The sequence below is a fragment of the Carcharhinus amblyrhynchos genome, chromosome 31 (genome assembly GCF_965287045.1).
Source record: "Carcharhinus amblyrhynchos chromosome 31, sCarAmb.v2.hapA, whole genome shotgun sequence".
Lineage (NCBI taxonomy): Eukaryota > Metazoa > Chordata > Chondrichthyes > Carcharhiniformes > Carcharhinidae > Carcharhinus > Carcharhinus amblyrhynchos.
The window spans coordinates 25,615,975-25,643,550 of NC_137354.1; the positions used below are offsets into that span (position 1 = coordinate 25,615,975).

The 27,576-nt window shown below is 44.2% G+C and overlaps 1 protein-coding gene across 1 annotated transcript in view; it reads right to left on the minus strand.

The window, feature by feature from the left end:
* Positions 1-20,996: 20,996 nt before the first annotated feature.
* Positions 20,997-27,576, minus strand: part of LOC145360576 (annexin A7-like) — an 86,447-nt gene continuing 79,867 nt past the window's right edge. Inside the window, exons 11-13 of the mRNA XM_080215903.1 lie at positions 26,540-26,615; positions 22,683-22,795; positions 20,997-21,205 (exon numbers count right to left, since the gene is read on the minus strand). Of these exons, the coding sequence (XP_080072029.1) occupies positions 21,083-21,205; positions 22,683-22,795; positions 26,540-26,615 (312 nt within the window). The 3' untranslated portion in view covers positions 20,997-21,082. The remainder of the gene's footprint in view (positions 21,206-22,682; positions 22,796-26,539; positions 26,616-27,576) is intronic.

A 27,576-nucleotide genomic window follows, 5' to 3' on the forward strand; every position in this document is an offset into this window, starting at 1 on the left:
AGCTATATCCTCTAGGACCCGGCCAACTGAGTCTCTGGTGATACAACCGAGCCACTTGTGGTGATGGGTATTGAAATCCCCCAACCAGAGTACATTCTGTGACCTTGCCACCCTGAGTGCTCCCTCCAAGTGTTGTCAATATGGAGGAATACTGATTCATCAGCTGAAGGAGACGGCATGTGGTAAGATGTTTCCTTGTCCATGTTTTAACCTGATGCCATGAGTCTTCGTGGGGTCCAGTGTCAATACTGGGGGCTCTCAAGGCAACTCCCTCCCAACTGGGCGGCACGGTAGCACAGTGGGTTAGCACTGCTGCTTCGCAGCTCCAGGGACCTGCGTTCAATTCCTGGATCAGGTCACTGTCTGTGTGGAGTTTGCACATTCTCCCCATGTCTGTGTGGGTTTCCTCCAGGTGCTCTGGTTTCGTCCCACAGTCCAAAGATGTGCGGGTTAGGTTGATTGGCCATGCTTAAAAAGAAATGCCCCTTAGAGTCCTGAGATGCTTAGGTTAGAGGGGTTAGGAGGTAAATGTATAGGGGGTAGGGCCTGGGTGGGATTGTGGTTGGTGCAGACTCAATGGACCGAATGGCCTCGTTTCTGTGATGATTCTACGGCTGTGTGTCACTGTGCCACCACCACCTCGGCTGGGTGTGTCCTGCAGCGGGACAGGATTTATCCAGGGATGGTAATGATGGTATCTGGGAAGTTATCTGTAAGGTATGATTCTGTGAGAGTGACGGTGTCAGGCTGTTGCTTGTCTGTGAGACAGCTCTTCCAGTTTTGGCACTAGCCCCCAGATTTTAGGAAGGAGGACTTTGCCGGATCGACAGGGCTGGGTTTGCTGTTGTCTTTTCCGGTACCTGAGTCGATGCTGGTTTCATCCCTTTGTGTTTTCTTCATAACGTAACTCGATGGGCCAATTCAGAGGGCAGTTAAAACATTGTCATGGGTCTTATGTCCCACGTAGGCCAGACCAGGTAAGGAGGGCAGATTTCCTTCCCTAAAGGACATTAGTGAATCAGATGGGTTTTTACAAAAATCGACAATGGTTTCATATTTTCAGTAGATTCTTAATTCCAGATTTTTGAAATTGAACTCAAGTTCCACCACATACTGGGATTCGAATCCAGGTCACCAGAGCATTACCCTGGGTCTCTGGATTACTAGTCCAACAATAATGCCATCGGCTCCCTTTTAAATGAGAAGCTTTCTCTCCAATCAGTGTGAATAAAGGCACTCCTTTATTGAACAGCACATAGTTTGAGTGTTGGGAAGATGGATGGGGCTGTAACCTGCTTTAGTGAATGGGTTCCTGAGTGGGGCTGGCCCCAGTCCCATCTGTACAAAGTTTTAAGAACTCAGCAAAATGCAATTATTGAGTTGCAATGACTTGGCACAGTTTTAAGCACAGGTTTGAAGTGATTTACCTGATATGGTTCAGGTGCACTAAGTATTTCAGTGTGTGTTCACAACTACCCAGAAGAGAATAGATTCTATTGTTCCCAGTCAGTGTAACTTACACTGGCTGCAAACAGCTTTATTTGCCTGGAGGAATGACAAGAGCAGAAAACATTGTAATTTATAACCTCCTAACAGTGATTATACCATTGAATAGAGAAACAAGCAAGAAATTACTAGAGCTTGTAACTGGAGCAATGTAACAGTTGTGGAGACTTTAATCATCACATTGACTCGATATAATGCTTGATCTAATTTTAGGGAATGAAGTAGGCAAGTGGTAGAAGTATCATTGGGGAACAATTTGGTGATAGTGACCATAACGCAATAAAGATTTAAGGTAATTATGGAAAAGGTCCCAGAGGACAGATCCTGAATTTTGGAGAGGGTGATTTTAATAGGATCTGGCCAAAGTGAACTGGGATCAGCTACTTGCAGGAGAATTCACATCAGAGCAGTGGGAGTCATTCAGGAAGGAAATACAGAGAGTACAAAACCACTGTGTTCACGTAATGATCAAAGGTGGAACCAAAATATCCAGTCCAGAGATCCCTGGATGTCAGATTGGAGAAGGCAGAAAGGGAGCCTTTATGGTAGATACAGGGCTCAGACGAGCGGAGGAGTATAGAAAGAACAGGGGGGAAAACTTGAAAGGTACGTGAGGAGAGTGAAGAGAGGGGCATGAAAAACATTGGTGGGTAAACTAAAGGAAAATCCCAAGCTATTTGTAAATATATTAACAGCAAGAGGGTAATCAGGGAAAGAGTAGGCCAGTGAGTAACATCGGTGGTAGGGAAATTATTGGGGAAAAGTCTGAGGGATGGAGATGCAAGGATTAATCAAGGGTAGTCATTATTGTTTTATCAGAGTGTGATGGTGTTTAACAAATTTGATTCAATTTTTCAAGGAGATCTGTAGATTAAGATGGTGTTATTGGTATAGTCTACATGGACTTCAGTAACACTTTCTGAAACATTAATTGAAGCAGAGAGAGGCCATTCTGCTCTTCAAGTCTTCTCTGTCATTCATTGTTGGCTGATCATCCAACTCAGTATCCTTTTCTCGCTCCTCCCCCCACCCCTCACTCTCAAATATCCTTTAATCCCTTCAGTCACAAACGGTCCTTCAAAACGTTCAATAGTTCTCCTCAACTGCTTTCTGTGATAGAGAATTCCACAGGCTGATCATTCTCTGACGAACAAAGAACAAGAACAGCCTGGGAAACAGGCCCTTTGGCCCAACGAGCCCGCGCCGCCATTTTAACATTACCAGCCCCCCCTCCACCCATGACCCTTATCTATGTTTATGGAATTCCACATTGAGGGAAACTAATTTAGGGACAATTTATTACCTCCAATCAGCCTAATAGCACATCTTTGGGGTGTGGGAGGAAACCGGAGCACCCGGAGAAAACCCACGCAAGCACGGGGAGAATGCGCAAACTCCCACAGACACCGGCCCAAATCCATGTGTCTGCACAGCAAACAGTGATGCCCAGTATCTGGTCCAGTTTAAGCACACACTAACGACATGAAGCACGAGGCTACTCTCGAACATTCAAGAGCAGCCCCAGTACGACCCATCGTGTGTATGCCCCTCGTTGGACAACAAGGCGGACCGACTTCCCCTCATCTCAGTCTTAAATGGTCTACCCTGAATCCTCAGATGTTACCCTGATTCTGGACATCCCCACCTCGGGAATATCCTTCCTGCATCTACCCTGGGTAGTCCTGTTGGAATTTTACAGGTCTCTCTGAGATTTCCTCCCCTCATTCTTCTGAATTCCAGCCAATATCTTTCCTCATACATCAGTCCCGCCATCCCAGGTATCAGTCTGGTAAACCATTCTGCACTCCCTCTAAAGCAAGAGCCCCCTTCCTCAGGTAAGGACAGGTGTGGTCTCACCAAAGCCCTGTATAATTGCAGCAACACATCCCTGCTCCTACACTTAAATCCTATCGCTATGAAGATGAACATACCATTTGCCTTCTTCACCGCTCGCTGCACCGTCAGTTTCATTGCACATTTCTCCCAATTTGTAGCCATTCAGATAATCTGCTTTCCTGTTTTTGCCACCACAGTGGATAACATTGCACTTAACCACATTATACTGCATCTGCCATGCAGATGCCCACTCACTCAACCTGTCCAAATCACACTGAAGCATCTCTGCATCCTCCTCACAGCTCACCTTCCTGCCCAGCTTTTTGTCATCTGTAAATTTGGAGAAATTACATTTAGTCCCCTCATTGAAATCATTGCTGTACATTGTGAATAGCTGGGGTCCTAGCATTGATCCATACGATTCCCCACGAGTCACTGCCTGTCATGTGGGAAAAACCCATTTGTTCCTACACTTTGCTCCTTGTCTGTCAGCAAGTTTTCTATCATCTCAACACACTACACCTAATTCCATATATTTTCATTTAAATTCTCTTACTTGGGATCTTGTCAAAAACCTTTTGAAAGTCCAATTAAACCCCATCCACTGACTCCCTCTCATCAACTCCATTTGTTACATCCTTGAAACATTCCAGTAGATTTGTCAAGCATGATTTCCATTTCTTCAATCCATGACTTTGTCCGATTCTGCTACTGTTTTGTTATAACTTTTCACCACTACAGGTATTAGGCTGACTGGTCTATAATTCCCTGTTTTCTCTCTAAATCCCCTTTTTGAACAGTGGGTTTAGATTAGCTACCCTCCAATCATAGATTCTAGAGTTTATAGAATCTTAGTAGATGACCACCAAATGCATACACTATTTCCTGGGCCACTTCCTTAAATATTCTGGGGTGTCGATTATCAAGCGCTGGGTAATTAACGGTCTTAAACCCATTACTTTCCTCAATACCATTTCCCTACTAATACCGATTTCCTTCAGTTCCTCCCTCTCACTAATCCCTGTGTTCCCCAACATTTCTGGTATCTTATGATGTCTTCCTTTGTGAAGAAAGAACCAAAGTATATATTTATTTAGTCAACCATTTCTTTGTTCTCCATTATAAATCCCCCTGTTTCTGACTGCAAGAGATCTACACTTGTCTTTGTAATGTCCTAACTATATTAGGGATTGTGCGTTTTTGCACAAAAAGAAAAAAAAACTTGGTTTGCACATGTAGATTCAAACTAACAAAAACAGGTTTACTGAAAGATCTCTGCTCTAGCCAGAATACACAACTGAAAGTAAATCAGCAACCTCTGCAAGCACCCTAATGATATCACTATCAAATCATATATAGCATCAGCTCTTAAAGCAACCTGCAATCCTTTTAAATATATAACATCCCTCCCCTTTTACTTCTGTGGTGATGACAACAAATTACTATGATCTTATACATAGGATCAATAATACTGCACAGCAATAATTATTATACACAGTCAATAAGAAAATCAATCAGGAGAACATCTCTTCATCTTTGGTTGTATACAACATTCTGCAATTTGACTGTCTTTGATCCTAGAAGTATGACTGGGAACTTGTCTTGGAATTAACCCTACGTCATTCTCACTGGTAAAGTACTGGAGACACAATCATCAGGCAACTCTGATTTAATCAAATCTTCACAACACTCGGGGCTAAAGAATTTGATGATTCTGGAGATGATTCTGAGAAATAATTTTGAGATGATAACAATTGGTGTCACCAAGCTCATTCATCATCAGTCTGAACTGAATAAGAAATTGGACCTGTTTTTTGCTAAAACTAGAACCGGTGCCCATTTCTCACTCACAGTGTAATTAGCAGCTAATATTTTAATATAAGGTTTTAGAATAAAATAGGCATTTGAATTATAAATGTAAAGCTATTAACCTTGTCAGTATTTGATTGTAAAACTCGAGGACTAATTGTGTCAGTGAATTGAGTAAAACATGAAAACTCAGTTACAATGTAACTTGTTATGAAGCCAATGCATTGTTTAGAAGAACAAATTATATCATTTTATATTTGAGAATAGGGAGTTCAGCCTGGGAATTCTGCCAGAGGACTGGGCCCTCATCCAGTAGAAAAGACAGTTTTGACTACCCCACAAAACGCTGAATAAGTTAAAATTATAGTTTTATATCACTAAGCAACCAGGAAGCCATTTTTATTGAGGAGTATACTTCTGATCATTGAGTGAACAAATGGCAAACCATTATTTATGGTGTCAGATTGTAATTTGATTTAAGAATGTTGTCATGAATAGATTGACAAGTTGAATATTAAATGAGATCACGTTAAGCTAATTGCTGGGTTGCATCTAAGAAAACTAAATTTTATAATTGCTCAAGTTTCTGGCACAAATGCCGAGATCTGTGAGGGAATCTCGAGGTGCTGCTGTTGACCCCACTTCGGCCAATGTCTAATGTACGTCTTCTGTTCCTTGTGTTGTTTGCGTGTTTATAACAAAACTAGTTTTGGAAATAAATTTATTATGCTTTAAATCTGAGCTTCACTTTTCTTTGTGAAAGTTATTAAACAGAATTACTTTTTCGTATTCCTAAAGCAATCTGGCCACCAAAACAGAATTCCCCACTACAACATTCTCACACTCAATTTCCTTGTTGAAATGAGTATTGTTTTGCCCTCACTCCTCCTCCAGCAACTTGAGATTGGTATTGACATTGTGCCATTTCTAAAGTCTCTGGAGGCAATAACAAATGTAGTTCTCAACTTTCTCTTTAAGTTGCTGTTGTTCTGGAGGTGTTCCAAGCAGCCAATTGGTAACAAAACCAGTACAGAGTTCCAGACATGCGGAGTAAAGTAAATGATTACAGAGATGGGGGCAGTGAACATCAGAAATACATTGGGAAAGGTTGGATATCCCCCCAAAACAAGAAACAATTCTTGCTTTTTATAATTTTCCATGTTTTTTTCATTTATTTTGGAAATTTCCATGAATTCTAAAGATTTGCAACCCCTTGAAGAAATTTCTCCTCATCCCAGTCTTAACTGATTGTTTCTCTTTATTGTGTTACTGTGTCCCTGTGTCCCTGTGTTTTAGATCTCTAAGTGACCAGTGCAGACACAATAGGTTGAATCGGGAGATGATTCTGAGAAATAATTTTGAGATAATTACAATTGGTGTCACCAAGAGTAGTAATGCAGGTGTACTTTGGGTAGTCACATGAATAGTGTTTCTATATAGAACATAGAACATTACAGCGCAGAACAGATAAGATAAGATAAGATACCAAAAAGGTATTCACACAATGTGATAATAAACCTTGTTCATTTGAAGCTTTTGAAGAATGCTTCAAGCATTGTACGAATCTTTCAGCTAATCCATTAATGGATGGGTGATAAGGTACAGATTTTATACACTGAATATCATTTACTTTGAGATAATCCTGTGAAATATGAACCATTATCACTAACAATCTGTTTCAGTTTACCAAATCTTGCAAACATTCTGCCAAGTTTTTCAATGGTTTGTTTGGGTGATGTAAATATCATAACTTCTGGCCACTTTGAGTGTGCATCAATTATTTCAAAAAACATGTAAACCTTAAAAGAGCGAGTAAAATCTACATATAATCATTGCAATTGGCATTTCAGCCGCTCCCAAAGATGTAAAGGAGACAACGGTGGTGTATTTCATATCCTTGCACAGAATTGATACTGTCTCACTTCTTTCTTCAATCTGAGCACCAGACCCAGCCACCAAAAATAACTGTGCTAATTCCTTCATCCAGACTATTCCAGGATGCGTTTGATGTAATTGTTCGAGAATTATTCTATACAGACCAGGAGGAATGATCACTCAAATTCCCTACAATGGACCTTAGGCAGTCAACTCAAAGCTTTCTTGACACATTTGGCTTCAATGTGTTCCAGCTAGCATTTCTTTCAGTGGATACTTGAATTCTCAAAGGCTTTCGATAAGTTGCTACACAACATGGCATGTTATAAGGACGAGAGTAGCCAAAGTTAAACATGTTAGCATTGGTGCTGAATTGGTTCATGGACAGAAAACAGAGAGTAGGGATAAGTGAGGCATGGTCAGGCTGTGACTGGTGGAGTACCAGAAGGATTAGTACTGAGGCCTCAGATATTTACAATCTTTCTTAATGACTTAGTCAAATGATCAGAGTCCCTTCCATGCACAAGGAGACCATTCAACCTATTGTGTCTACACTGGTCCCACATGAGAATTTCACTTAGAGATCTAAAACACAGGGACACAGTTACACAATAAAGGGGAAACAATCACTTAAGACTGAGATGAGGAGAAATTTCAAATGGTCGAAAAGGACCGTAGGAGGAGAGGTAATAAGCCGTGGATAACGAAGGAGGTGAAGGAAAGTGTTAAATTAAAAGCGGAGGAATTTAGAGTAGCTAAGAGTAGTGGGCGAGAAGAGGATTGGGAGAGGTTTAAATGTCAACAAAGATTGACAAAGAAGTTGATAAAGAAGGGTAGGAGAAACTATGAAGCTGGGCTAGCGCTTAATATAAAAAAGGATAGCAAGAGTTTTTATAAATATATAAAAAGGAAGAGGCTGGCTAGGGTGAACGCTGGACCCTTAGAGGATGAGAAGGGGGACTTAGTGGTAGGGGATGGGGAAATGGCTGAGGTCTTGAATAACTTTTTTGTTTCGGTCTTCACAGAGGAGGATGTGAATAATTTGCCGGGTGTCAGAGATGGAGAAGTGGTAAGACTGGAGGGTCTCAATGACAGTATTGTTACTAGAGAGGCGGTGCTCGACAGACTGGAGGGGCTGATTGTGGACAAGTCCCCAGGACCGGATGGAATGCATCCGAGGGTTCTGAAAGAAATGGCGGAGGTGATAGTGGATGCCTTGGTGGTTATTTTCCAGACGTCACTGGATTCCGGGGAAGTGCCGGATGATTGGAAAACGGCTAATGTTACGCCGTTGTTTAAGAAGGGTGCCAGGCAAAAGGCGGGGAATTATAGGCCGGTTAGTTTAACGTCTGTGGTAGGTAAAATGTTAGAATCTGTCATTAAGGAGGAAATTGCGAGGCACCTTGAAGGGAATTGCTTGATAGAGCAGACGCAGCACGGTTTCATTAAAGGGAAGTCGTGTCTGACAAATTTACTGGAGTTCTATGAGGATGTGTCTAGGGCGGTGGATAGAGGAGAGCTGGTGGATGTGGTCTTTCTAGATTTTCAGAAGGCGTTTGACAAAGTACCTCACAAGAGGTTATTGCAGAAGGTCAAGGGACATGGAGTTGGGGGTAGGGTGTTAGCGTGGATAGAGGATTGGTTGTCAAATAGGAGGCAGAGAGTGGGGGTCAACGGGTGCTATTCGGATTGGCGGATGGTGACTAGTGGAGTGCCCCGGGGTCGGTGCTGGGGCCTCAGCTTTTTACCATTTATATAGATGATCTGGAGGAGGGAACCGAGTGTAGGGTATCGAAATTTGCTGATGACACCAAGATTGGTGGAACGGCAAATTGTGCGGAGGGTGTGGAGAGTCTGCAGAAGGATCTAGATAGGCTGGGCGAATGGGCCAGGAAATGGCAAATGGAATTTAATGTTGGCAAGTGCAAGGTGGTCCACTTTGGTAGGAATAATGGTAGGAAGGACTATTACTTACGGGGCGAAAAACTGCAGCAGGCGACGGTGCAGAGGGACCTCGGGGTCCTTGTGCATGAGTCGCAAAAACCCAGCCTGCAGGTGCAGCAGGTGGTCAGGAAGGCTAATGGGATGCTGGCCTTCATCGCGAGGGGGATTGAATATAAAAGTAGGGAGGTCTTGCTGCGGCTGTATAGGGCACTGGTGAGGCCGCAGCTGGAGTACTGTGTGCAGTTTTGGGCGCCGCACCTGCACAAAGATATTTTCGCCTTGGAGGGAGTGCAGAGGAGGTTTACTAGGCTGATACCGGAGTTGAGGGGGTTGAGCTATGAGGAGAGGCTGAATAAACTGGGCTTGTACTCGTTAGAGTTTAGAAGAATGAGGGGAGATCTCATTGAGACGTATAAGATGATGAATGGGATGGATAGGATAGAGGTGGAGAGACTCTTCCCGCTCAAAAAAGACAGTAGGACTAGGGGGCACAGCCTCAAGATAAAGGGGGGGCGGTTTAGAACAGAGTTGAGGAGGAACTTCTTCACTCAAAGGGTGGTGAATCTTTGGAATTCTCTGCCCGTTGAAGTGGTGGAGGCTGCCTCGCTAAATATTTTTAAGACGCGGGTTGATGGGTTTTTGATAAGAGAGGGGATTAAGGGTTATGGGGAGAGGGCGGGAAAGTGGAACTGAGCAGCGACAGATCAGCCATGATCTTATTGAATGGCGGGGCAGGCTCGAAGGGCTAGATGGCCTACTCCTGCTCCTATTTCTTATGTTCTTATGTTCTTCAAGGGGCTACAAATCTTTAAAATTCATGGAAATTTCCAAAATAAATGAAAAAAACATAGAAAATTATAAAAAGCAAGAATTGTTTCTTGATTTGGGGGGATATTCCAACTTTTCCCAATGTATTTCTAGTGTTCACTGTCCCCGTCTCTGTAATCATTTACTTTACTCCATATCTCTGGGACTCTGCACTGGTTTTGTTACAATTGGCTGCTTGGGACACCTCCAGGACACCAGCAGCCATTGTCTGAGAAGTGGGGGCTACATTCCTCTTTATTCCTCTTCCCAACGAGGCCAATCGTAGCCTCGAGTATATTCAGTGATAGAGCACCCACCATCCTTTGGGATAGAAAAATTCCAAAGATTCAGAAGCAATTGAGGTGGGAGATTGTGTAATAAAATCCCCAGGAATACGTCTAACTAGAGTCGACAATATGAAAATCCGCAGTGATAAATAGTCACTGCATTTTTTTGTATTGTTAGGGAACTTCACCACTATCCAGCTAACTCGTACTTTGTTCCCTGCAAGAGACCACACACAAATTTCAGAATTTTAAATTGGCCTTTATTCAAGCTATAGCACGGAGGTCTATGGCACATGAGGTGACATACAGACTTCCTGAGTGATACATGACATGAGCAATTATACCTTTGCTTATCTTACAAGTAATTTGCATATACTAATTACAACTATACATTTGTTCTGAAGGCACTTGATATCCAATTACAGCTAATAGTTCTAATTACTTCACACTCTACACTGTCTTCTTTCCTTCTCTATAAATGGTATGCTTTGTCTGTATAGTGCGCAAGAAACAATACTATAAACTGTCACTGTATACTAATACATGTGACAATAATAGATCAAACCAAATAAGCACCAAGGTCTTTAGGCTGAGAGAATTTATTAAATTGGACATCTGGACTTGGAAGAAGGGAGTGATATATACAAACACAAACTGTAACAATGATGGATTAGGTCTTCACACAGATTAGATAGTACACAAATATTTAACATCTGTCTTCACTCATGAGAATGAGGTCGTTATGGAACTCAGGGGGAGAGAGAGAGACTGAGGCTTTAGAGAAAATTATCATCAGGAGTGACAAGATGTTGACAGGATTAAAAAAATGGACAAATATCCAGGTCTGGGTGAATTGTGTCCCTGGCTGTGTTGGGAGGCAAGGAGGAAATTGCAGGGGCTCTGACCCAAATTTTTAATTCCTCCCTGGCCACCGGGGAGGTGCCAGAGGACTGGAGAAAAGTGAATGTGGTCCCACTATTTAAGAAGGGTTATAGAGACAAGCCAGGGAACTATAGACCATTGAGTCTCACGTGTGGTTGAGAAACTACTGGAAAAGAGTCTGAAGGAGGGAGTCTTTCTCCATTTGGAGAGGCAAGGTTTGATCAGGGATAGTCAGTGTGGTTTTGTCAGAGGAAGGTCATGCCTAACAAATTTGATTGAATATTTTTGAACATGTAACCTAGTGTGTGGATAAGGGTAGTGCGGTTGATCTAGTTTACATGGACTTCGGCAAAGCCTTTGACGAAGTCCCACACAGGAGATTTATTAAGAACCCTAATGCACTTGGGACACAGGGTGATCTGACAAGGTAGATTCACAATTGGCTGAGCGGAAACACAGGGTGGTGACAGACGGCTGCTTTAGTCACTGGAGGCCAGAGACCAGTGGCGTATCATAGAACCCTACAGTGCAGAAAGAGGTCCTTCGGCCCATCGAGTCTGTACCGAACACAATCCCACCCAGGCCCTACCCCCATATCCCTACATATTATACCCACTAATCCCTCTAACCTATGCATCCCTGGACACTAAGGGGCAATTTCTTAGCATGGCCAATCAACCTAACCCGCACATCTTTGGACTGTGGGAGGAAACCGGAGCACCCGGAGGAAACCCACGCAGACACGAGGAGAATGTGCAAACTCCACACAGACAGTGACCCGAGCCAGGAATCGAACCCAGGACCCTGGAGCTGTGAAGCAGCAGTGCTAACCCACTGTGCTACCGTGCCTCAGGGATCCGTGCCTGCTCCCTATTGTTCGTCATTTATATAAATGACATAGATAACTATGTGGAGGGTGGGATTAGTAAATGTTTTGCTGATGACACAAAGATTGGCCAGGTAGTTAACAGTGAGATCAACTGTAATCCAAGACACTTCATATAGATGAGATGGTCAAATGGGTGGATAAGTGGCAGATGGAATTTAATCCTGAAAAATGTAAGGTGATGCACTTTGGAAGGAGTAATTTGACAAGGAAGTATACTATGAAAGTTCTGATACTGGGAAGTTTCGAAGAACAAACTGGACAATGGTGTGTTTGTCCATTGATCTCTGAAGATGGAAAGGCAGGTTAATAAGATGGTGAAAAAGGGCAGATGACTCATTGCCTTTATCAATCAGGGTATACATTATAAAAGCAGAGCGGTCATGATGGAGTTGTATAGAACTCTGGTGAGGGCACAGCTGGCGAACTGTGTGTAGTTCTGGTTGCCACATTATCGGAAGAATGTGATTGCACAGGACGGGGTGCAGTGGAGATTCACCAGGATGCTGCCTGGGATGGAACATTTAAGTTGTAAAGAGAGGTTGGATAGGCTTGGGTCGTTTTTGTTGGAGCAGAGTGAGGGGCGATCTGATTGAGGTGTTCAAGATTATGAGGGGCACGGACAGGATGGATAAGGAGCAGCTATTCCCCTTAGTTGAAGGGTCAGTCACGAGAGGACACAAGTTAAGAGTGAGGGGTAGAAGGTTTGGGGGGGATTTAAGGAAAACCATTTTTACCCAGAGGGTAGTGACGGTCTGGAAGGCACTGCCTGGGAGGGTGGTGGAGGTGGGATGCCTCACATCCTTTAAGAAGTATCTGGGTGAGTACTTTGCATGTCATAACATTCAATTTTGAAACTATAACTGGTCGTGTATTCCTGAATTCTAGGCTCTGGCTACTTACTGGCTCTGACCTGTGACTTTTCAGTGTCCTTAAACTGAAATAACGTTTAATAGAACTGCGTGACTTGGTCTGGTTACTTGAGGGGTAAAGTTGTGATCAATTAAAAAGTAGACGTCAAAGCTCACAACTCCATGAATTAAAGATCATTCTTCAGAACACCGCTGTGTGTGTAACCCTGGAGAAACACCATCAGGACACGATAGAAAATTGTTTTTAACACCATTTTCTTGGACCATTTCACTTTACTAGAAAGAAAAATATTGAAAATGAGGAAAGAAAGGACTGTTTAGCCGACAGCCAAACATCATCCAGTTGGGCAATGAGACTCTCCGCATTCCAATTGGTTAAAAAGGAAGTGCATCACGTCAGAGATGTTTTGAACGATGAAGGCATGGAGCTTGGAACCGTGTTACGTGATGAAACCTCCAGAAATACATTTCTTCACAGTTGGTCCCTCAATGTGGGAGTATTGTGGGCTGGAGTGCAGCGTCAAATCTGTCTGGAGGTGAAGTTGCCCCCAAGGGAGAGGGGAGCTGGTGTGGAGCAGGGAGGGTTTAGCAGGGGATGGAAGATAGTGCACACATGCTTTGAGTTAGCGGGAGTGGGTGCAGTGTGCACGCGTGTGTGGGAGTTTAGGGGACATGTGAGTTTGGGAGGGTGTGTGGGGTTGGGGAGGTGGACTATGGCAAGTGTGAGCAAGATCAGGGTCAGGCTGCAGAGATTCTCATGTTTGCCTCTCTGGCTGGAATGTCTGTTTTCAGAGATAACGGGAAAATGGACTTTTGATATTTTTTGGTTCCTGGGAGAGAGTTTTTCTTCGCAGCTTCAGATCTGCTTTTCATTTCGAGTCTGAGTGAAGAAGAGGGAGAATATTCCACAACTAAAATCACACGAGCCTCGGGCACATTGTTAAACGTGTTCCCTATCTCACAGCAGATGGTTCCGGGATGATCAGACTCTAAATCCCACTTCCTGCTGATTTTCACATTTTCTGGTGGCTCGAATCCAATTTCCCAGCTAACGTCACTGGGGGAAGGAGATTGCAAAACATCAGGCTCCCATCCCAGGATTTCCCAGACAGGACAGTGAAATTCAGGAGCAGTTGCTGCGTGTATATAAATTTGAGATCTTTGAAGTGTAACATGTTCAAAGACTCATAGTGAACAGACTGGCACAGTGCCCAGGGCACAATCTAAAGATCAACAACAGATTGCTGAAGATATTAAGAAGCGATTTCTCACACTCCAGTAGAGATGAAGGGTGTGAGCCTGTAGAAGTAACTGCAATCTGGACAATCGAAGCATTTCTGCCTGTTGAGGAACTGTTTGATGAGACACAAAGAAGATGGACAGGTTACTCTGTACCTGATATTGTAGAACCATAGAATCCCTACAGTGCAGAAGGCCATTTGGCCCATTGATTCTCCACCAACTCTCTGAAAGAGCATTCTACCAGGCCCATCACCCATGCCCAATCCTTGTAACCCCATGCATTTTAGCACAGCCAATCCATCTAACCTGCACATCTTTGGACTGTGGGAGGAAACCAGAGCACCCGGAGGAAACCCACAGAGACAGGGCACACGCCACACAAAGTGACCCAAGCTGGGAATTGAACGCGGGTTCCTGGAGCTGTGAGGCAGCAGTACTATGTGTTAGATGTGTGGCATGGTGGCAATGAACTGAAAAATCCAGCAGCCATGACACCCCTGGGACTGCCTATTTATGTTCTTATTTCCTTCCTCAGACACTTGACACTGTTATACATCAAAGAAGCCCTCCAAGCCTGCGCAAATCACGATGCCTGCCCAAACTAAACCTATATGCACTTAGTGTCTGTACCCTTCCATTCCCATCCTATTCATGTATTATGTCTAATTGCCCCTTAAATACCACTATTGTACCTGCTCCCACCACCTCCCCAGGTAGTGCCTTCCAGACACTCACTACCCTCTGTGTAAAAAACTTGCCTTGCACATCTCCTCTAAACTTTTCCCCACGCACCTTAAACTTGTGTCTAAGTACTTGGCTTTTCTACCGTAGGAAAGAGCATCTGACTATCCACTACGTCCATGCCACACCGCCATCAGGTCACTCCTCCATCTCTGTCGTTCCATGAGAATAAACCGAGTTTATCCAATGCCTCCTCATAGTTAATACCCTCTAGAACAGGCAACATCCTGGTAAACCTCTACCCTTCAACTTTAAATCTGGAATCTGCTAATAAGCCAATCAGCTGGATGGTGCATTGTAGCACAGTTTGGTCTTGCTGAGCAGATCCGGAAGCAGAAACACTTTCTTTGAGAGGAACTGACTTGTTGCGGGGGGTGGGGTGGGAGGGGGAAAAGAGGAGAGGTGGGGGGCGGGGGGCCATCTCACTCTGCAGGCTCAAAAATCAAATCTTACACCCACTCCCCTCCCCCATCCCAGATCCTCACTCTGAATCAAGTTGTACAAAAGCAGCAGTGGCAAACTGTGGACTACATTCTGTTCATCTACAAATACACTCAGCATTGAGACAGGATGACACACAGAAGTGACTCTGCCTGTGGTCAAATAGCCCCCGAGATCAGGGAAGAAAAATAGAAACAGAGTGGCCAGATGATTGCTGAATTCATTTCAACGTGGATACTTGTAACGTTCTTCATTTTGATAGGAAGAACAAGAATATTAGAAAAGGAGGGTTGAAATGAGGTGTAGGAGCAGAATGATCCAGGAATAAAGACATATCACCACAAACTACATCACAGATGGATAGAGTCATTAAGCGTGTAAACAGAAGGTGTATTTATAGAGGGATTAAAATTAAAAATCAGAGAACCATAGAACACTACAGCACAAAAACAGGGGACAGAGTGTAGGGTAACAAAGTTCGCGGGTGACACAAGGATGAGTGGGGAAGCAAATTGCGTGGAGGACATACAGTCTGCAGAGAGATTTGGATAGGCTATGTGAGTAGAACATAGAACATAGAACATAGAACATTACAGCGCAGAACAGGCCCTTCGGCCCACGATGTTGCGCCGACCAGTTACAAAAACAATGACCCACTAGCCTATACCAATCCCTTTTCGTCCATAAACCTATCCAGAGATCTCTTAAACGCCCCCAAACTAGACGCATCTACAACTGCAGCAGGCAGGGCATTCCAATCCCTCACCACCCGCTGGGTAAAGAACCTACCCCTGACATCCGTCCTGTAGCTACCCCCCCTTAATTTAAAGTCATGCCCCCTCGTGCTAGCTTTCTCCATCCGAGGAAAAAGGCTATCACTATCCACCCTATCTAAACCCCTAATCATTTATATGTTTCAATAAGATCCCCTCTTAGCCGCCTTCTTCCCAACGAAAACAACCCTAGATCCCTCAGTCTCTCCTCATAGGACCTCCCCACCATACCAGGCAACATCCTAGTAAACCTCCTCTGCACCCTCTCCAACGCCTCCACATCCTTCTTGTAATGCGGGGACCAGAACTGCACACAGTACTCCAAGTGCGGCCGCACTAGAGTAGTGTACAGTTGCAACATTACACTGCGACTCCTAAATTCAATCCCTGTAGGCAAGGATCTGGCAGATGGAGTATAACGTTGTTAAGTGTGAGGTTATCCACTTTGGAAGGAATAATAGTAAAATGGACTATTATTTAAACAGTGAAAAATTACAACATGCTACCGTGCAGAGGGACCTGGGGGTCCTTGTGAATGAATCACAAAAACCCAGTCTGCAGGTGCAGCAGGTGATCAAGAAGGCGAATGGGATGTTGGCCTTTATCGCGAGGGGGATAGAATATAAAAGCAGGGAGGTCTTGCTGCAAATGTACAAGGTACTGGTGAGGCTGCACCTAGAGTACTGAATGCAGTTTTGGTCCCCTTATTTAAGAAAGAAAGAATGGAGGGGGTACAGAGAAGGTTCACCAAGTTGATTCCGGAGATGAGGGGGTTGGCTTATGAGGAGAGATTGAGTAGACTAGGCCTGTACTCATTGGAGTTTAGAAGGTTGAGGGGAGATCTTGTAGAGACATAAGATAATGAAGGGGCTAGACAAGGTAGAAGCAGAGAGGTTATTTCCAATTAGAATGGAAACAAGAACTAGGGGGCACAGCCTCAAAATACAGGGGAGTCAATTTAGAACAGAGTTGAGGAGGAACTTCTTCCCCCAGAGGGTAGTGAATCTTTGGGATTCTCTGCCCAATGAAGCAGTGGAGGCTTCCTCATTAAATGTGTTTAAGTCACAGACAGATAGATTTTTAACCAAGAAGGGAATTAAGGGTTATGGGGAGCAAATGGTTAAGTGGAACAGATCCACTATCAGATCAGCCATGATCTTATTGAATGGTGGAGCAAGCTTGAGGGGCTAGATGGCCTACTCCTGCTCCTATCTCTTATGTTCTTAGGCCTTTTGGCCCTTCTTGGCTGTGCCAACTATTCTTCTGCCTAGTCCCACTGACCTGCACCTGGACCATATCCCACCACACCCCTCTCATCCATGTACCTGTTCAAGTTCTTAAATGTTAAAAAGTGACCCCGCATTTACCACTTCATCCGGGAACTCATTCCACGCTCCCAGCATTCTCTGTGTGAAGAAGCACCCTCCCAATATTCCCTTTAAACTTTCCCCCTTAACCCATGCCCTCTAGTTTTTATTTTCTCCCCTAGCCTCAGTGGAAAAAGCCTGCTTGCATTCACTCTATCTATACCCATCATAATTTTATACACCTCTATCAAATCTCCCCTCATTCTTCTACACTCTAGGGAATCAAGTCCTAACCTATTTCAACCTTTCTCTGTAACTCAGTTTCTCAAGTACCAGCAACATCCTTGTAAACCTTCTCTGCACTCTTTCAACCTTTTCAATATCCTTCCTGTAATTAGGTGACCAAAACTGCCCACAATACCCTAAATTCAGCCCCAATGTCTTATACAACCTCACCAGGTTGTATAAGATATTGGTTCAAGGTTCTCTAGAACCTTGGTTAGATCACACTCAGTTCAGGTCTCCAAATTATTACAAGGATGTAAAGGCACCAATAGTACAAAAAATCATCACTGGGATGATACCAGAATTGAGGGGTTAGAACCATCAGCAAAGATTAAAGAGTCTATTTTCTTGACAAATATTCACTCCCTCCACAGTGGCAGCAGTGTGTACCATCTCCAAAATACACTGCAGCAATTCACCAAGGCTCCTTAAATAGCAACTTCCAAACACAATCACTACCATCTAGAAGGATAAGAGCAGCAGAAACTGGGAACACCTCCACCTGGAAATTCCCCACTTAGCCACTTCCATTCTGACCTGGAAATTTATCAGCCGTTGCTTCACTGTGACTGGATCAAAATCCTGGAACTCCTTCCGAGCAGCACTGTGGGTGTACCTACAGCACAGGGATTGCAGTGGGTTCAAGGCAGCATTTAGGGACAGACAATAAATGCTGGGTCTACCCAGCAATGCCCACGTTCTCCCCCCCACCACCAGGTAAATAAAAAAAGGTGACTTGATATAGACCTTCATATTAAGAGGGGGTTTGATAGGGTAGACGTAGGGAAGATGTGTGGCTGGGGACCAGCACTGAGGGAAGATAAAATAGTCACTAATAAATCCAATAAAGGAAGTCAGGAGAAAACTCCATAGTGAGTGATTAGAACGGGAGTGGTTGAGGTGAATGGCAAAGATATATTTCAGGGGAAGCTGGATAAACACACCAGGGAGGAAGGAATAATAAAAAAAAAAATCAGATACAGGGGAGACAAGACAAGATCAGAAGAGCCACTTGGAGCATAAACTGAACAGCTTCGAATGGAATAACTGTCCTGTGAGCTCAGCATAACTCCAAGTTATCAGATATCTTCCCATGCAGCACAGCTTTAGGATGCAAAAAATTCAAACTAAAAGCTGCAGATCACTAATATTTTATTTTGTTAACATTATTATTGGCAAAATATAGCACTGGGAATTGAAACATTTTTTGTCAAAACAGAAACCAGAGGAATTCTGTGTTTCATTTCATAGGATCATTTTACAGTGATTTCATTTTGGTAACATTAAAATTTTTAAACATTTCATTAAGAATATTGGCAACAGAACTGTAGATAAATCAGAGCCATGATAAGTTTAAATTCGGTCAGTGCGACACTCAGTTCAGGGTGGATTCAAGGCTGCACCATTGCACAGCTGTAATGGGCTAAAGCCAAGCCCTCACACCCCCCCCCCCCCCCCCCCAGAACCCACCCCCACCCCCTCCCCACTGCTGCAAAGTCTCTCAGTGTTCATCATTAGGCTGTTCCACCAAGATCCAGTTTTTGCCAAACTTCCCAGCAGGGGTCAGTATTGAGCAATCACTTGCGTTCCACTGACATCAGCTAACACTTTCTGTTCCTGTTTCCCTCCAGGGGCATGGTCAGTTTGCTAAAAGATTAACATTACCGAGATTCAGTCTTATCCGTGATGGTTCATCACCTGGATCCCAGCACCAAAGTGCCCTGGAGTTTTACCCCAGCAGAGGCAGCCCATTCCCATTTCCTCCCCTGTTTAACACTGCCCAGGACAGTGAACTGATCTGGAAGTCCAGGCAGAGGCAAGGAGAAGGAGTGAAATTAGTCATGATCAAAACTCAAGCTGTGGGGGTGGGTGTGGAGAAAAATCATTTCAGAACAGCTTCAAATCTGAAACATTAAGTCAGCGAAATGAAGCTTAGAAAAATCACAGGTGGGTTTTGGCAGTCTATCCAGACAAAGAAAAAATGTTAATTCATGGCAAATATCATATTCAGGCCCAGTGGGGAAACCATTTAGCAAATTCACTCCCCCAGGACCCTCAGTGTAGAAGGGGCACACCTACAACCAAAGTGCAGGGGCACAGAATATATCCTTTGCTATCAATGCTAAAAATATAAAATTAAATTTAAATTTGCATTCAGTATAGAAGGCACAAAGCACACATTGCATAGAGATATATCGCTGCAGAGTAATATATGGCTACAATATAGAATTCTTAAAATTATCTTAAGTGCAGATAATGTGTCTGTGTTGCAAGGCAGAGGAGAATGCAGTGCATGGATAAATAGGGTGTAAGGCAATGTTCATCAGGAGACACTGGAAGTCTGTACAATGCCAAGGGTCACCTCTGTTAAAGAGAGGCAATCCTGTTAATGTCAGGGAGGGAGGAAGTGGGTGCAGAGGCTGTTGGAGGGACCTCCCTCAGCGACAAGCAGTTTGTCTCCTCTATTCGCAGCACACGACTGCAGGTTTGGCTGTGTTCAGTTTCATGTTTGGAGGGAAAGCACGTTTCATGCACTAATTCAGGGAACACAATTTTTTAAAAATCAGACCACACAGGATAAGAGCTACTGGGGATGAATGCCCTACACTGCTCAGAAATATTCCCAGGTTTTTTTTAGAAACAGACAATTGCTTTAAATAATTCAGAAACAATATTTCATGTTAGACCATTCACGACTTTGACAGGATGATGCATTGGCCGGAATGATCAGCAAGCTCTCTCCACGAGAGGAGAGCGCACTGATGAGGTAGTACTGAAAACTCAAAGCTGCGTGAATGTAGCTGGGGCCCAGACAAGCTCAGGGCAAGTAATGGAAAGGAAACGGGCGGGGGGGGGGGGGGGGGAAGAACGGTCAAAAGCTGGACTGCAGATTAACAGCATCTCATTGCCGAGCCATGAACTGTTTGTAGAACAAGCAAAACGTGGGCCTCCAGTGAACGTGACACACAGAACTGAAACGATAGAAACTTCAAACTCATTAGAAAAGAAATCTGAGAATAACCTTCCTGTCACCAGCACAAACCATGACATAGCATTTTCATCCGAATATCAAAACTTGGTCAATAATAAGTTCCCCAATGTAAAAGAGCATCATAGTTTCAAAGCAAGTTCCAAAAGTAAATAACATTTTGGAAACTTATCCTAGAAGCTTGATTAGCTCTTTTCCCAACCCAGCCACTCCACATTGCTACACGGAGGGGAAAATCCAACCTACACCATTACTGCTACTTTGTCCGCACATGATAAATTTATAAAGTGTATAATGATCAGAGAAGCAATATTGTCTCCCCATCTGCCTCCAGAGACACTAATCCAGTCACCCAGAAGCTGTTGTTTTTAGCCATGATATGGAGATGCCGGCGTTGGATTGGGGTTGGCACAGTAAGAAGTCTCACAACACCAAGTTAAAATCCAACAGGTTTATTTGGAATCACGAGCTTTCAGAGCACTACTCCTTTATCAAGTGACTCACCTGATGAAGGAACTGTGCTCCTAAAGCTCATGATACCAAATAAACCTGTTGGACTTTAACCCGGTGTTGTGAGACTTCTTACTATTGTTTTGAGAATTAGTTGCCGATAATAGCCAGTAACAGGCGTTTGTAGTCTCCACTTGTATCGCTCTCCACCATTGTACGCAAACTCTTCTGGTACTTCTCCCAAAACGCTTGCTTGATCTGAACGAGGTCAATCTGTGGGCAGTGGAAAGAAATCACAGCTCAGGAAAAAAACACAAGCAACATTTCTCATGCCTTGAACATGTAACAGAATTAACTCTATACTGGCTGATAAATCCCACAATCTGGATGGCCATAAAACATTAGATAGGGGTCATGGGTAGAGAGGTGGACTGGTGGTGTTGAGATGGCGGTGCGGGCTCGTTGGGCCGAAGGGCCTGTTTCCCAGGCTGATTTTGTTCTTTGTTAGCTGGCTTATAGATTGTGGGAAGTGCATTCTACTGAAGGGACACTTACACAAGCAGACGCCAGGACTGAATGAGCAGCACTGCAGTGGCGATCAGGGTGAGGGGAGGGGGAACAGAGTCAGCCAGGAAGCAAGGCTAAAAACCCAAGCAACATGCTGGCATGGTGGTTAGCACAGCGCCAGGGACCTGGGTTCTATTCTGACCATGAGACACTGTGTGGAGTTCACACGTTCTCCCTGTGTCTGCGTGGGTTTCCTTTGGGTGCTCCGGTTTCCTCCCACAGTTCAGAAGATGCGCAGATTAGGGCGATTAGCTGTACTAAATTGACCCTTAGTGTCGGGGGACTAGCAGGGGGAATATGGGGAGTGGTTTACGGGGATAAAGGCCTGGGTTGTCATCAGTGCAGACTGGATGGGCTGAATGGCCTCCTTCTGCATTGTAGTGATTCTGTGTAATGGACAGATACAAAACACACAAAGATTAAACTTCAGCCAGGAAGCAGAATGGGACTGGTGACCAGAGTTATAAAGCACCATTTTAAAAATCATTCGATTCACTCATGTCCTATAGGGAAGGAAATCTGCCGCTCTTACGAGGTCTGGCCTACATGGGACCCCAGGCTAACTCTTAAATGCCCCCTGAAATGGAGGGCAATAAATGCTGAAGCAGCCAGCAACACCAACCAGTGAAGTAAAAAAATATACACCATAGGTGCACAAACCGAGCAAATAGATTCGATGGTCTCAAGCTCAACTCATGGTCCGTTACTGTCTGGGTAAATGCCCAGATACCTGCTAAATGTCTGCCATCATATCCCCATTACAGTTCCAGAAGGGAACCCAGAATTATGTGAAAGCGCTATCCAGATAACCTCAGTGTCTCTCTTCTTACCCCTCACTTCTGTAAATATTTCCTTGTCAAACACAAACTGTCCAAGTTACTCTTGAATTTGCTGGTACATCCTGGATCACAGCTTGATTAATAAACTGGTGTGCGGGGGACCGACCACTGTGGGGACGCAGCACTAGATTACCAGAGGGACATGGCACTAGATCACAACTTAAATAAATTGGGCCAAGATTGGGTTTGAACCCAGGACTTTCCAGATGTGTAGGAGAATGTTTAGCCAGCTGAGGGAGTGGCACTGACCCAGTCAGCCGCACATTTCAGATCATAGGAGATAATAAGTCGACACCAACAAAACTATTGTACAGAAATGCGCTGCCACGGATACGCATTCATACCTCACTGCGAGTGACAGTAACTCGGATGAGGGTAGAGTCACTGGTGCCAAGTCCTTTCATGGATTTGTAGAGCTTCTCAGCGAAGAACGCTGGACGGTTCATCACACATTGCACTGCAAGACAAAAAAAAGGATAAATTCTCAAACAGCAGCAGCCTCACAAGACAATAAAATGCAAGGAAAATTTCAACATCACTTCCAATCATTAACACACGCAAAGCTTCTTTCCAACACTCTTCCCTCCCTCTCCTGCTGAATTACCAGTCTTTCTTTGTTAAAGGTGGTGGTTTTGGTAAATTTTATGGACCATTCTGTCTCTATGCTGGGCAGTTAACACAGAAAAACATCCAAAAGGTGCTTCACAGAGACACAATAAGAAAAATGGACACCAAGACAAAGGTGAAAACTGAAAGCTTATTGTAGGAGTTTGAGTGGGTGAGACTGACTCAGTGGACAGATGATGTGAAGCTGGGTTAAAGGTTGTTGTTTGCAAATGAAAGGCATTTTAAAAGTGTGGGAAGCAGCCAGGAGAAGGAATAATTCTGAGTAGCCAGCTGTGGAGCTCAGCAGAATTTTAACAGCAGAATTGATGCGGGGGGGGGGGGGGGGGGGGGTCTAAATTACACTAATGGAAAACACAATCATGGTTTGAGAACACTAACACAATACTGACTTAAGAGTGAATGATCTTAGATTATGGAGAGTGCTGGCAAAATAACTGAATATCCTTGGATAAAAACAAATTAAAAATCAATTAGTTTAAATTTTAGAGGAGATGTGCAAGGCAAGTTTTTTTTTTACACAGAGGGTGGTGAATGTCTGGGACGTGCTGCCTGGGGAGGTGGTGGGAGCACGGAGCAGCATTTAAGATGCAACTAGATGAATCCATGACTAGGATGGGAATGGAAGGATAGAGTCCTAAGTGCTTATGGTTTTAGTTTAGGCAGACATCAGCACAGACTTGGAGGGCTGAAGTTCCTGTGCTGTATTTTCTTTTTTTTTTCACTCTTTGTACTGCGGATGCTGGAATCAGAAACTAGAAGAGAAAATGCTGGAAAATCTCAGGTCTGGCAGCATCTGTAGGGAGAGAAAAGAGCTAACATCGAGTCCAGATGACCCTTTGTCACAGCTAAAAGACCTAGAAAGTGGGAGATAATTATACTGCAGGGAGAGGGAAAGAAAGATGAATCATAGTCACAAAAACAAGGGGAAAGGCTGCTAATAGCAGCCCATAGAGAGAATAAAAGTTGCGAGTGGCCAAATGGCAGAGAAGCTAAAATCAGAGGGTAAACAGTGACAGATGAAGATGTTTGGAGGTGGGGTGTGGGGGTGAGGGAGACACAAAATGGAGAAAAATGGCAGGGGGTGGGGGGGGGGGGGGAGGAAGAAAAAAGTGAAGAAAGACAATAAAGTAGTAAAAAAGGTAGAGAACAGTTAAAAATGAAATGAAATGAAAACAAAGGGGCCAAGACGGAATAGAGCAAACCATCTCAAGTTATTGAATTCAATGTTGAGACGGGAAGGCTGTAAAGTGCCGAGCTGGAAGATGAGATGCTGTTCCTCCAGTTTGTGCTGAGCTTCACTGGAACACTAACAGGCCAAGGACAGACATGTGGGCAAGGGAGCAAAATGGCAAGCAACCAGAAGGTCAGAGTTCTGATTGAGCACCTTAGGTTTGTGCACAGCAAAGCGGTCACCCAGTCTATGCTTGGTCTCTCCGATATAGAGACCACACTGGGAGCAGCGATCGCAATACATCAAATTGAAAGAGGTGCAAGTGAAACACTGCTAAACCTGGAATGTTTTGGACCTTGGACGGTAAGCATGGAAGAGGTAAAAGGACAGCATTACACCTTCTGCAATTGCAAGAGAAGGTGCCATGAGTGACGGGAGAGGTGGACTACGTTATCCTGGAGGGAATGGTCTCTGTGGAATGCTCTCAGAGGAAAAGGGAATATGTGTTTAGTGGTAGAATCACACAAGAGTTGGCGAAAATGGTAAAAGATTATGCTTTGCATGTGGAGGCTGGTGAGGTGAAGTGATAAACTAGGGGGGACCCAATCCATGTTCTGGGAGGGAGGGTAGGGGGTGAGAGTTGTGGCGCGGGAGATGGATCGCATATTGTTGAGCACCCTACTGACAACTATAGGTGGGAAACCACAGTTGAAGGAGGACCACCACATATTAGAAACACCACTTTGAAAGGTGGCATCATTGGAACAAATGCGACAGAGGCGAAGGAGCTGAGAGAAAGGGATGGAGTCCTTCTAGGATTAGGACTCCATCCCTTGAAGAGCTGTAGACCAGATAGCAGCAGGAGTCAGTAGGCTTGCAATGCATATTGGTAGACAGACTATTGCCAGAAAGAGGGACTGAAAAAATCCAGGGAGGGAAGGAAGTGTCTGAGATGGACCAGGTAGAAGAGATAGGTGGAAACTGGAAGAGAAGTTGGTGAATTTTTCATCAACTTATTTCCTCTTATCTTGACTCCGTCCTCACTCCTCTGGTCCATTCCGTCACCACCTACATCCAGGATTCCTTGGATGCCCTGTGTCACACCTCTCTACACCTCCATCCCACACCGGGATGGCCCGAGAGCCCTTTGCTTCTTTCTTGGAGAGGCCTCAATAATTCCCACCCATCACCACTCTCCTCCGCCTGGCTAAACTGTTCTCTCTCTCAACAACTTCTCCCACTTTAAATATAGAACATAGAACACTACAGCACAAACAGGCCCTTCGGCCCACAAGTTGCGCCGATCACATCCATACCTACCAATCCATAGACCTATCTATAACCCCCAATCCCATTAAATCCCTTATACTCATCCAGAAGTCTTTTAAAAGACCCCAGCGAGTTCGCCTCCACCACCACTGACGGCAGCCGATTCCATTCACTCACACCACCCTCTGAGTGAAAAACTTACCCCTAACAGCACCTCTGTACTTGCTTCCCTGCACCTTAAATCTGTGTCCTCTCGTAGCGACCATTTCAACCCGGGGAAATAGCCTCCGAGAATCCACCCTATCTATTCCTCTCAACATTTTATAAACCTCTATCAGGTCGCCTCTCAACCTACGCCTCTCCAGGGAGAAGAGTCCCAGCTCCCTCAACCTATCCTCATAAGGCATGCCTCCCAATCCAGGCAACATCCTTGTAAATCTCCTCTGCACCCTTTCAATAGCTTCCACATCCTGTAGTGAGGCGACCAGAACTGCGCGCAGTACTCCAAGTGGGGCCTGACAAGGGACTTATAAAATCAAATCAAAGATGTAGCAATGGGTACCCACATGGGTCCTAGCTGTGCTTGTCTTTTTTATGGGGTATGTGGAACATTCCTCGTTCCCAGCCTCCCCGGGTTCCTTCCCACAACTCTTTTACCGGTACATTGATGGCTATTTTGGTGCCACTTCGTGCTCTCATCCAGAGCTCAAAAAATTCATCATTCTCCCATTCAACTGTTTGGTTAAAAAGTCACATCTTAAAATCAGTACACTGCGTTTCATGAGTCTCTGTATTTAGCTTAAGTTTAGCAATAGATAGCCTCAAATGAAAACCCCCATCAATAAGAATGTCACAGAAGGAGCTTGAGCAACAACAGATAGGCTGGGGATGGGAGACAAAGGTGGAAATGCTGGTAGTGAGAGTGGGGGTGGGAAGGGAAAGAGAAGGACAAGAGGAGATGCGGAATGAGGAGGAATGGCAGGGAATGGGAGGAGAGAGGGAGCAAGGGGAGGATTCGAGAGAGGAGAGAAAGAGAGTGAGGGGGCAATGACGTTCTGTACAATCCTCATCTGAAGGAGACAAATTCAGGTTAGAGGGTATAGCTGATGATTGTATCATTAACATAAAACCCACCAATGGCCTGCATTCCGTCACGCACATCTCCTGAAAATTCCCGATCCACGGCCTTCAGCAGCTCCCGTTTCGCCAACTGTGGAGAAATCAAAATACACGGAGAAAATAAAGTTCAGCCCCACAAACAGAAATCCGGTGAATTTGGCTTAAATTGGAGAGAGAAATCTGTTCATACAGGAGATATTCAAAGCAAGAAACAACTTCTGAAAGGATAAAACTGCAGGTAAGCAAATGAATGTAAACCAAAGCTTTGAACTAAAAACAGAAAAAACTCAGAAGACCAACAGTGTTGTAAAAGCCACAAAGGGCAAATACAGAATCCCTACAGTGCAGGTTGAGTCTGCACCTAAACAATCCCACCCAGACCCTATTCCCATAACCCTACTATTTACCCCGCTAATCTACACATTCTGGGACACTAAAAGGCAATTTAGCATGGCCAATGCACCTAACCTGCACAGCTTTGGGCTGTGGGAGGAAACCCACACAGACACGGGGAGTGTGTCTGGAGTTTGCACACAGACAGTGACCTGAGACCAGAATCGAACCCTGATCCCTGGAGCTGTAAGGCAGCAGCGCTAACCACTGTGCCACCCCAATACGAAACATAACATTGAAGGAATATCAAAGCTAACAGTGAAAGCTTTTATAAACATATTCAAAAGTGTGGCTCAGGGAAATGTGGATGCATTAGGCCAAACAAATGTGATATTGTCATAAGTAGGAAGTGGGAGAATTATTAGCTGAAGGCTTTGCATCCACCTTCATGTCAAAAGGGGATGAAATACCAGTGACCTGTGTAAAGTAAAAGATAAATTAGAGACTGGGGAATTGTAAAATCACAAAGCCAGGGATTTCCCAATTACAGTCTGAGAATTATACAGCCCAGTGTGTGTCTCTGAAAGAGTTAGTCTATTATTGCCATTTCCCTATTCCTCCACGAGAAATATTCCCATCCAGCATAAATCCAAAACATTTTCCTTCTCAAATTCATATCCAATGGTATTTCAAGCTGAAAAAGTGAATCATTACCCACT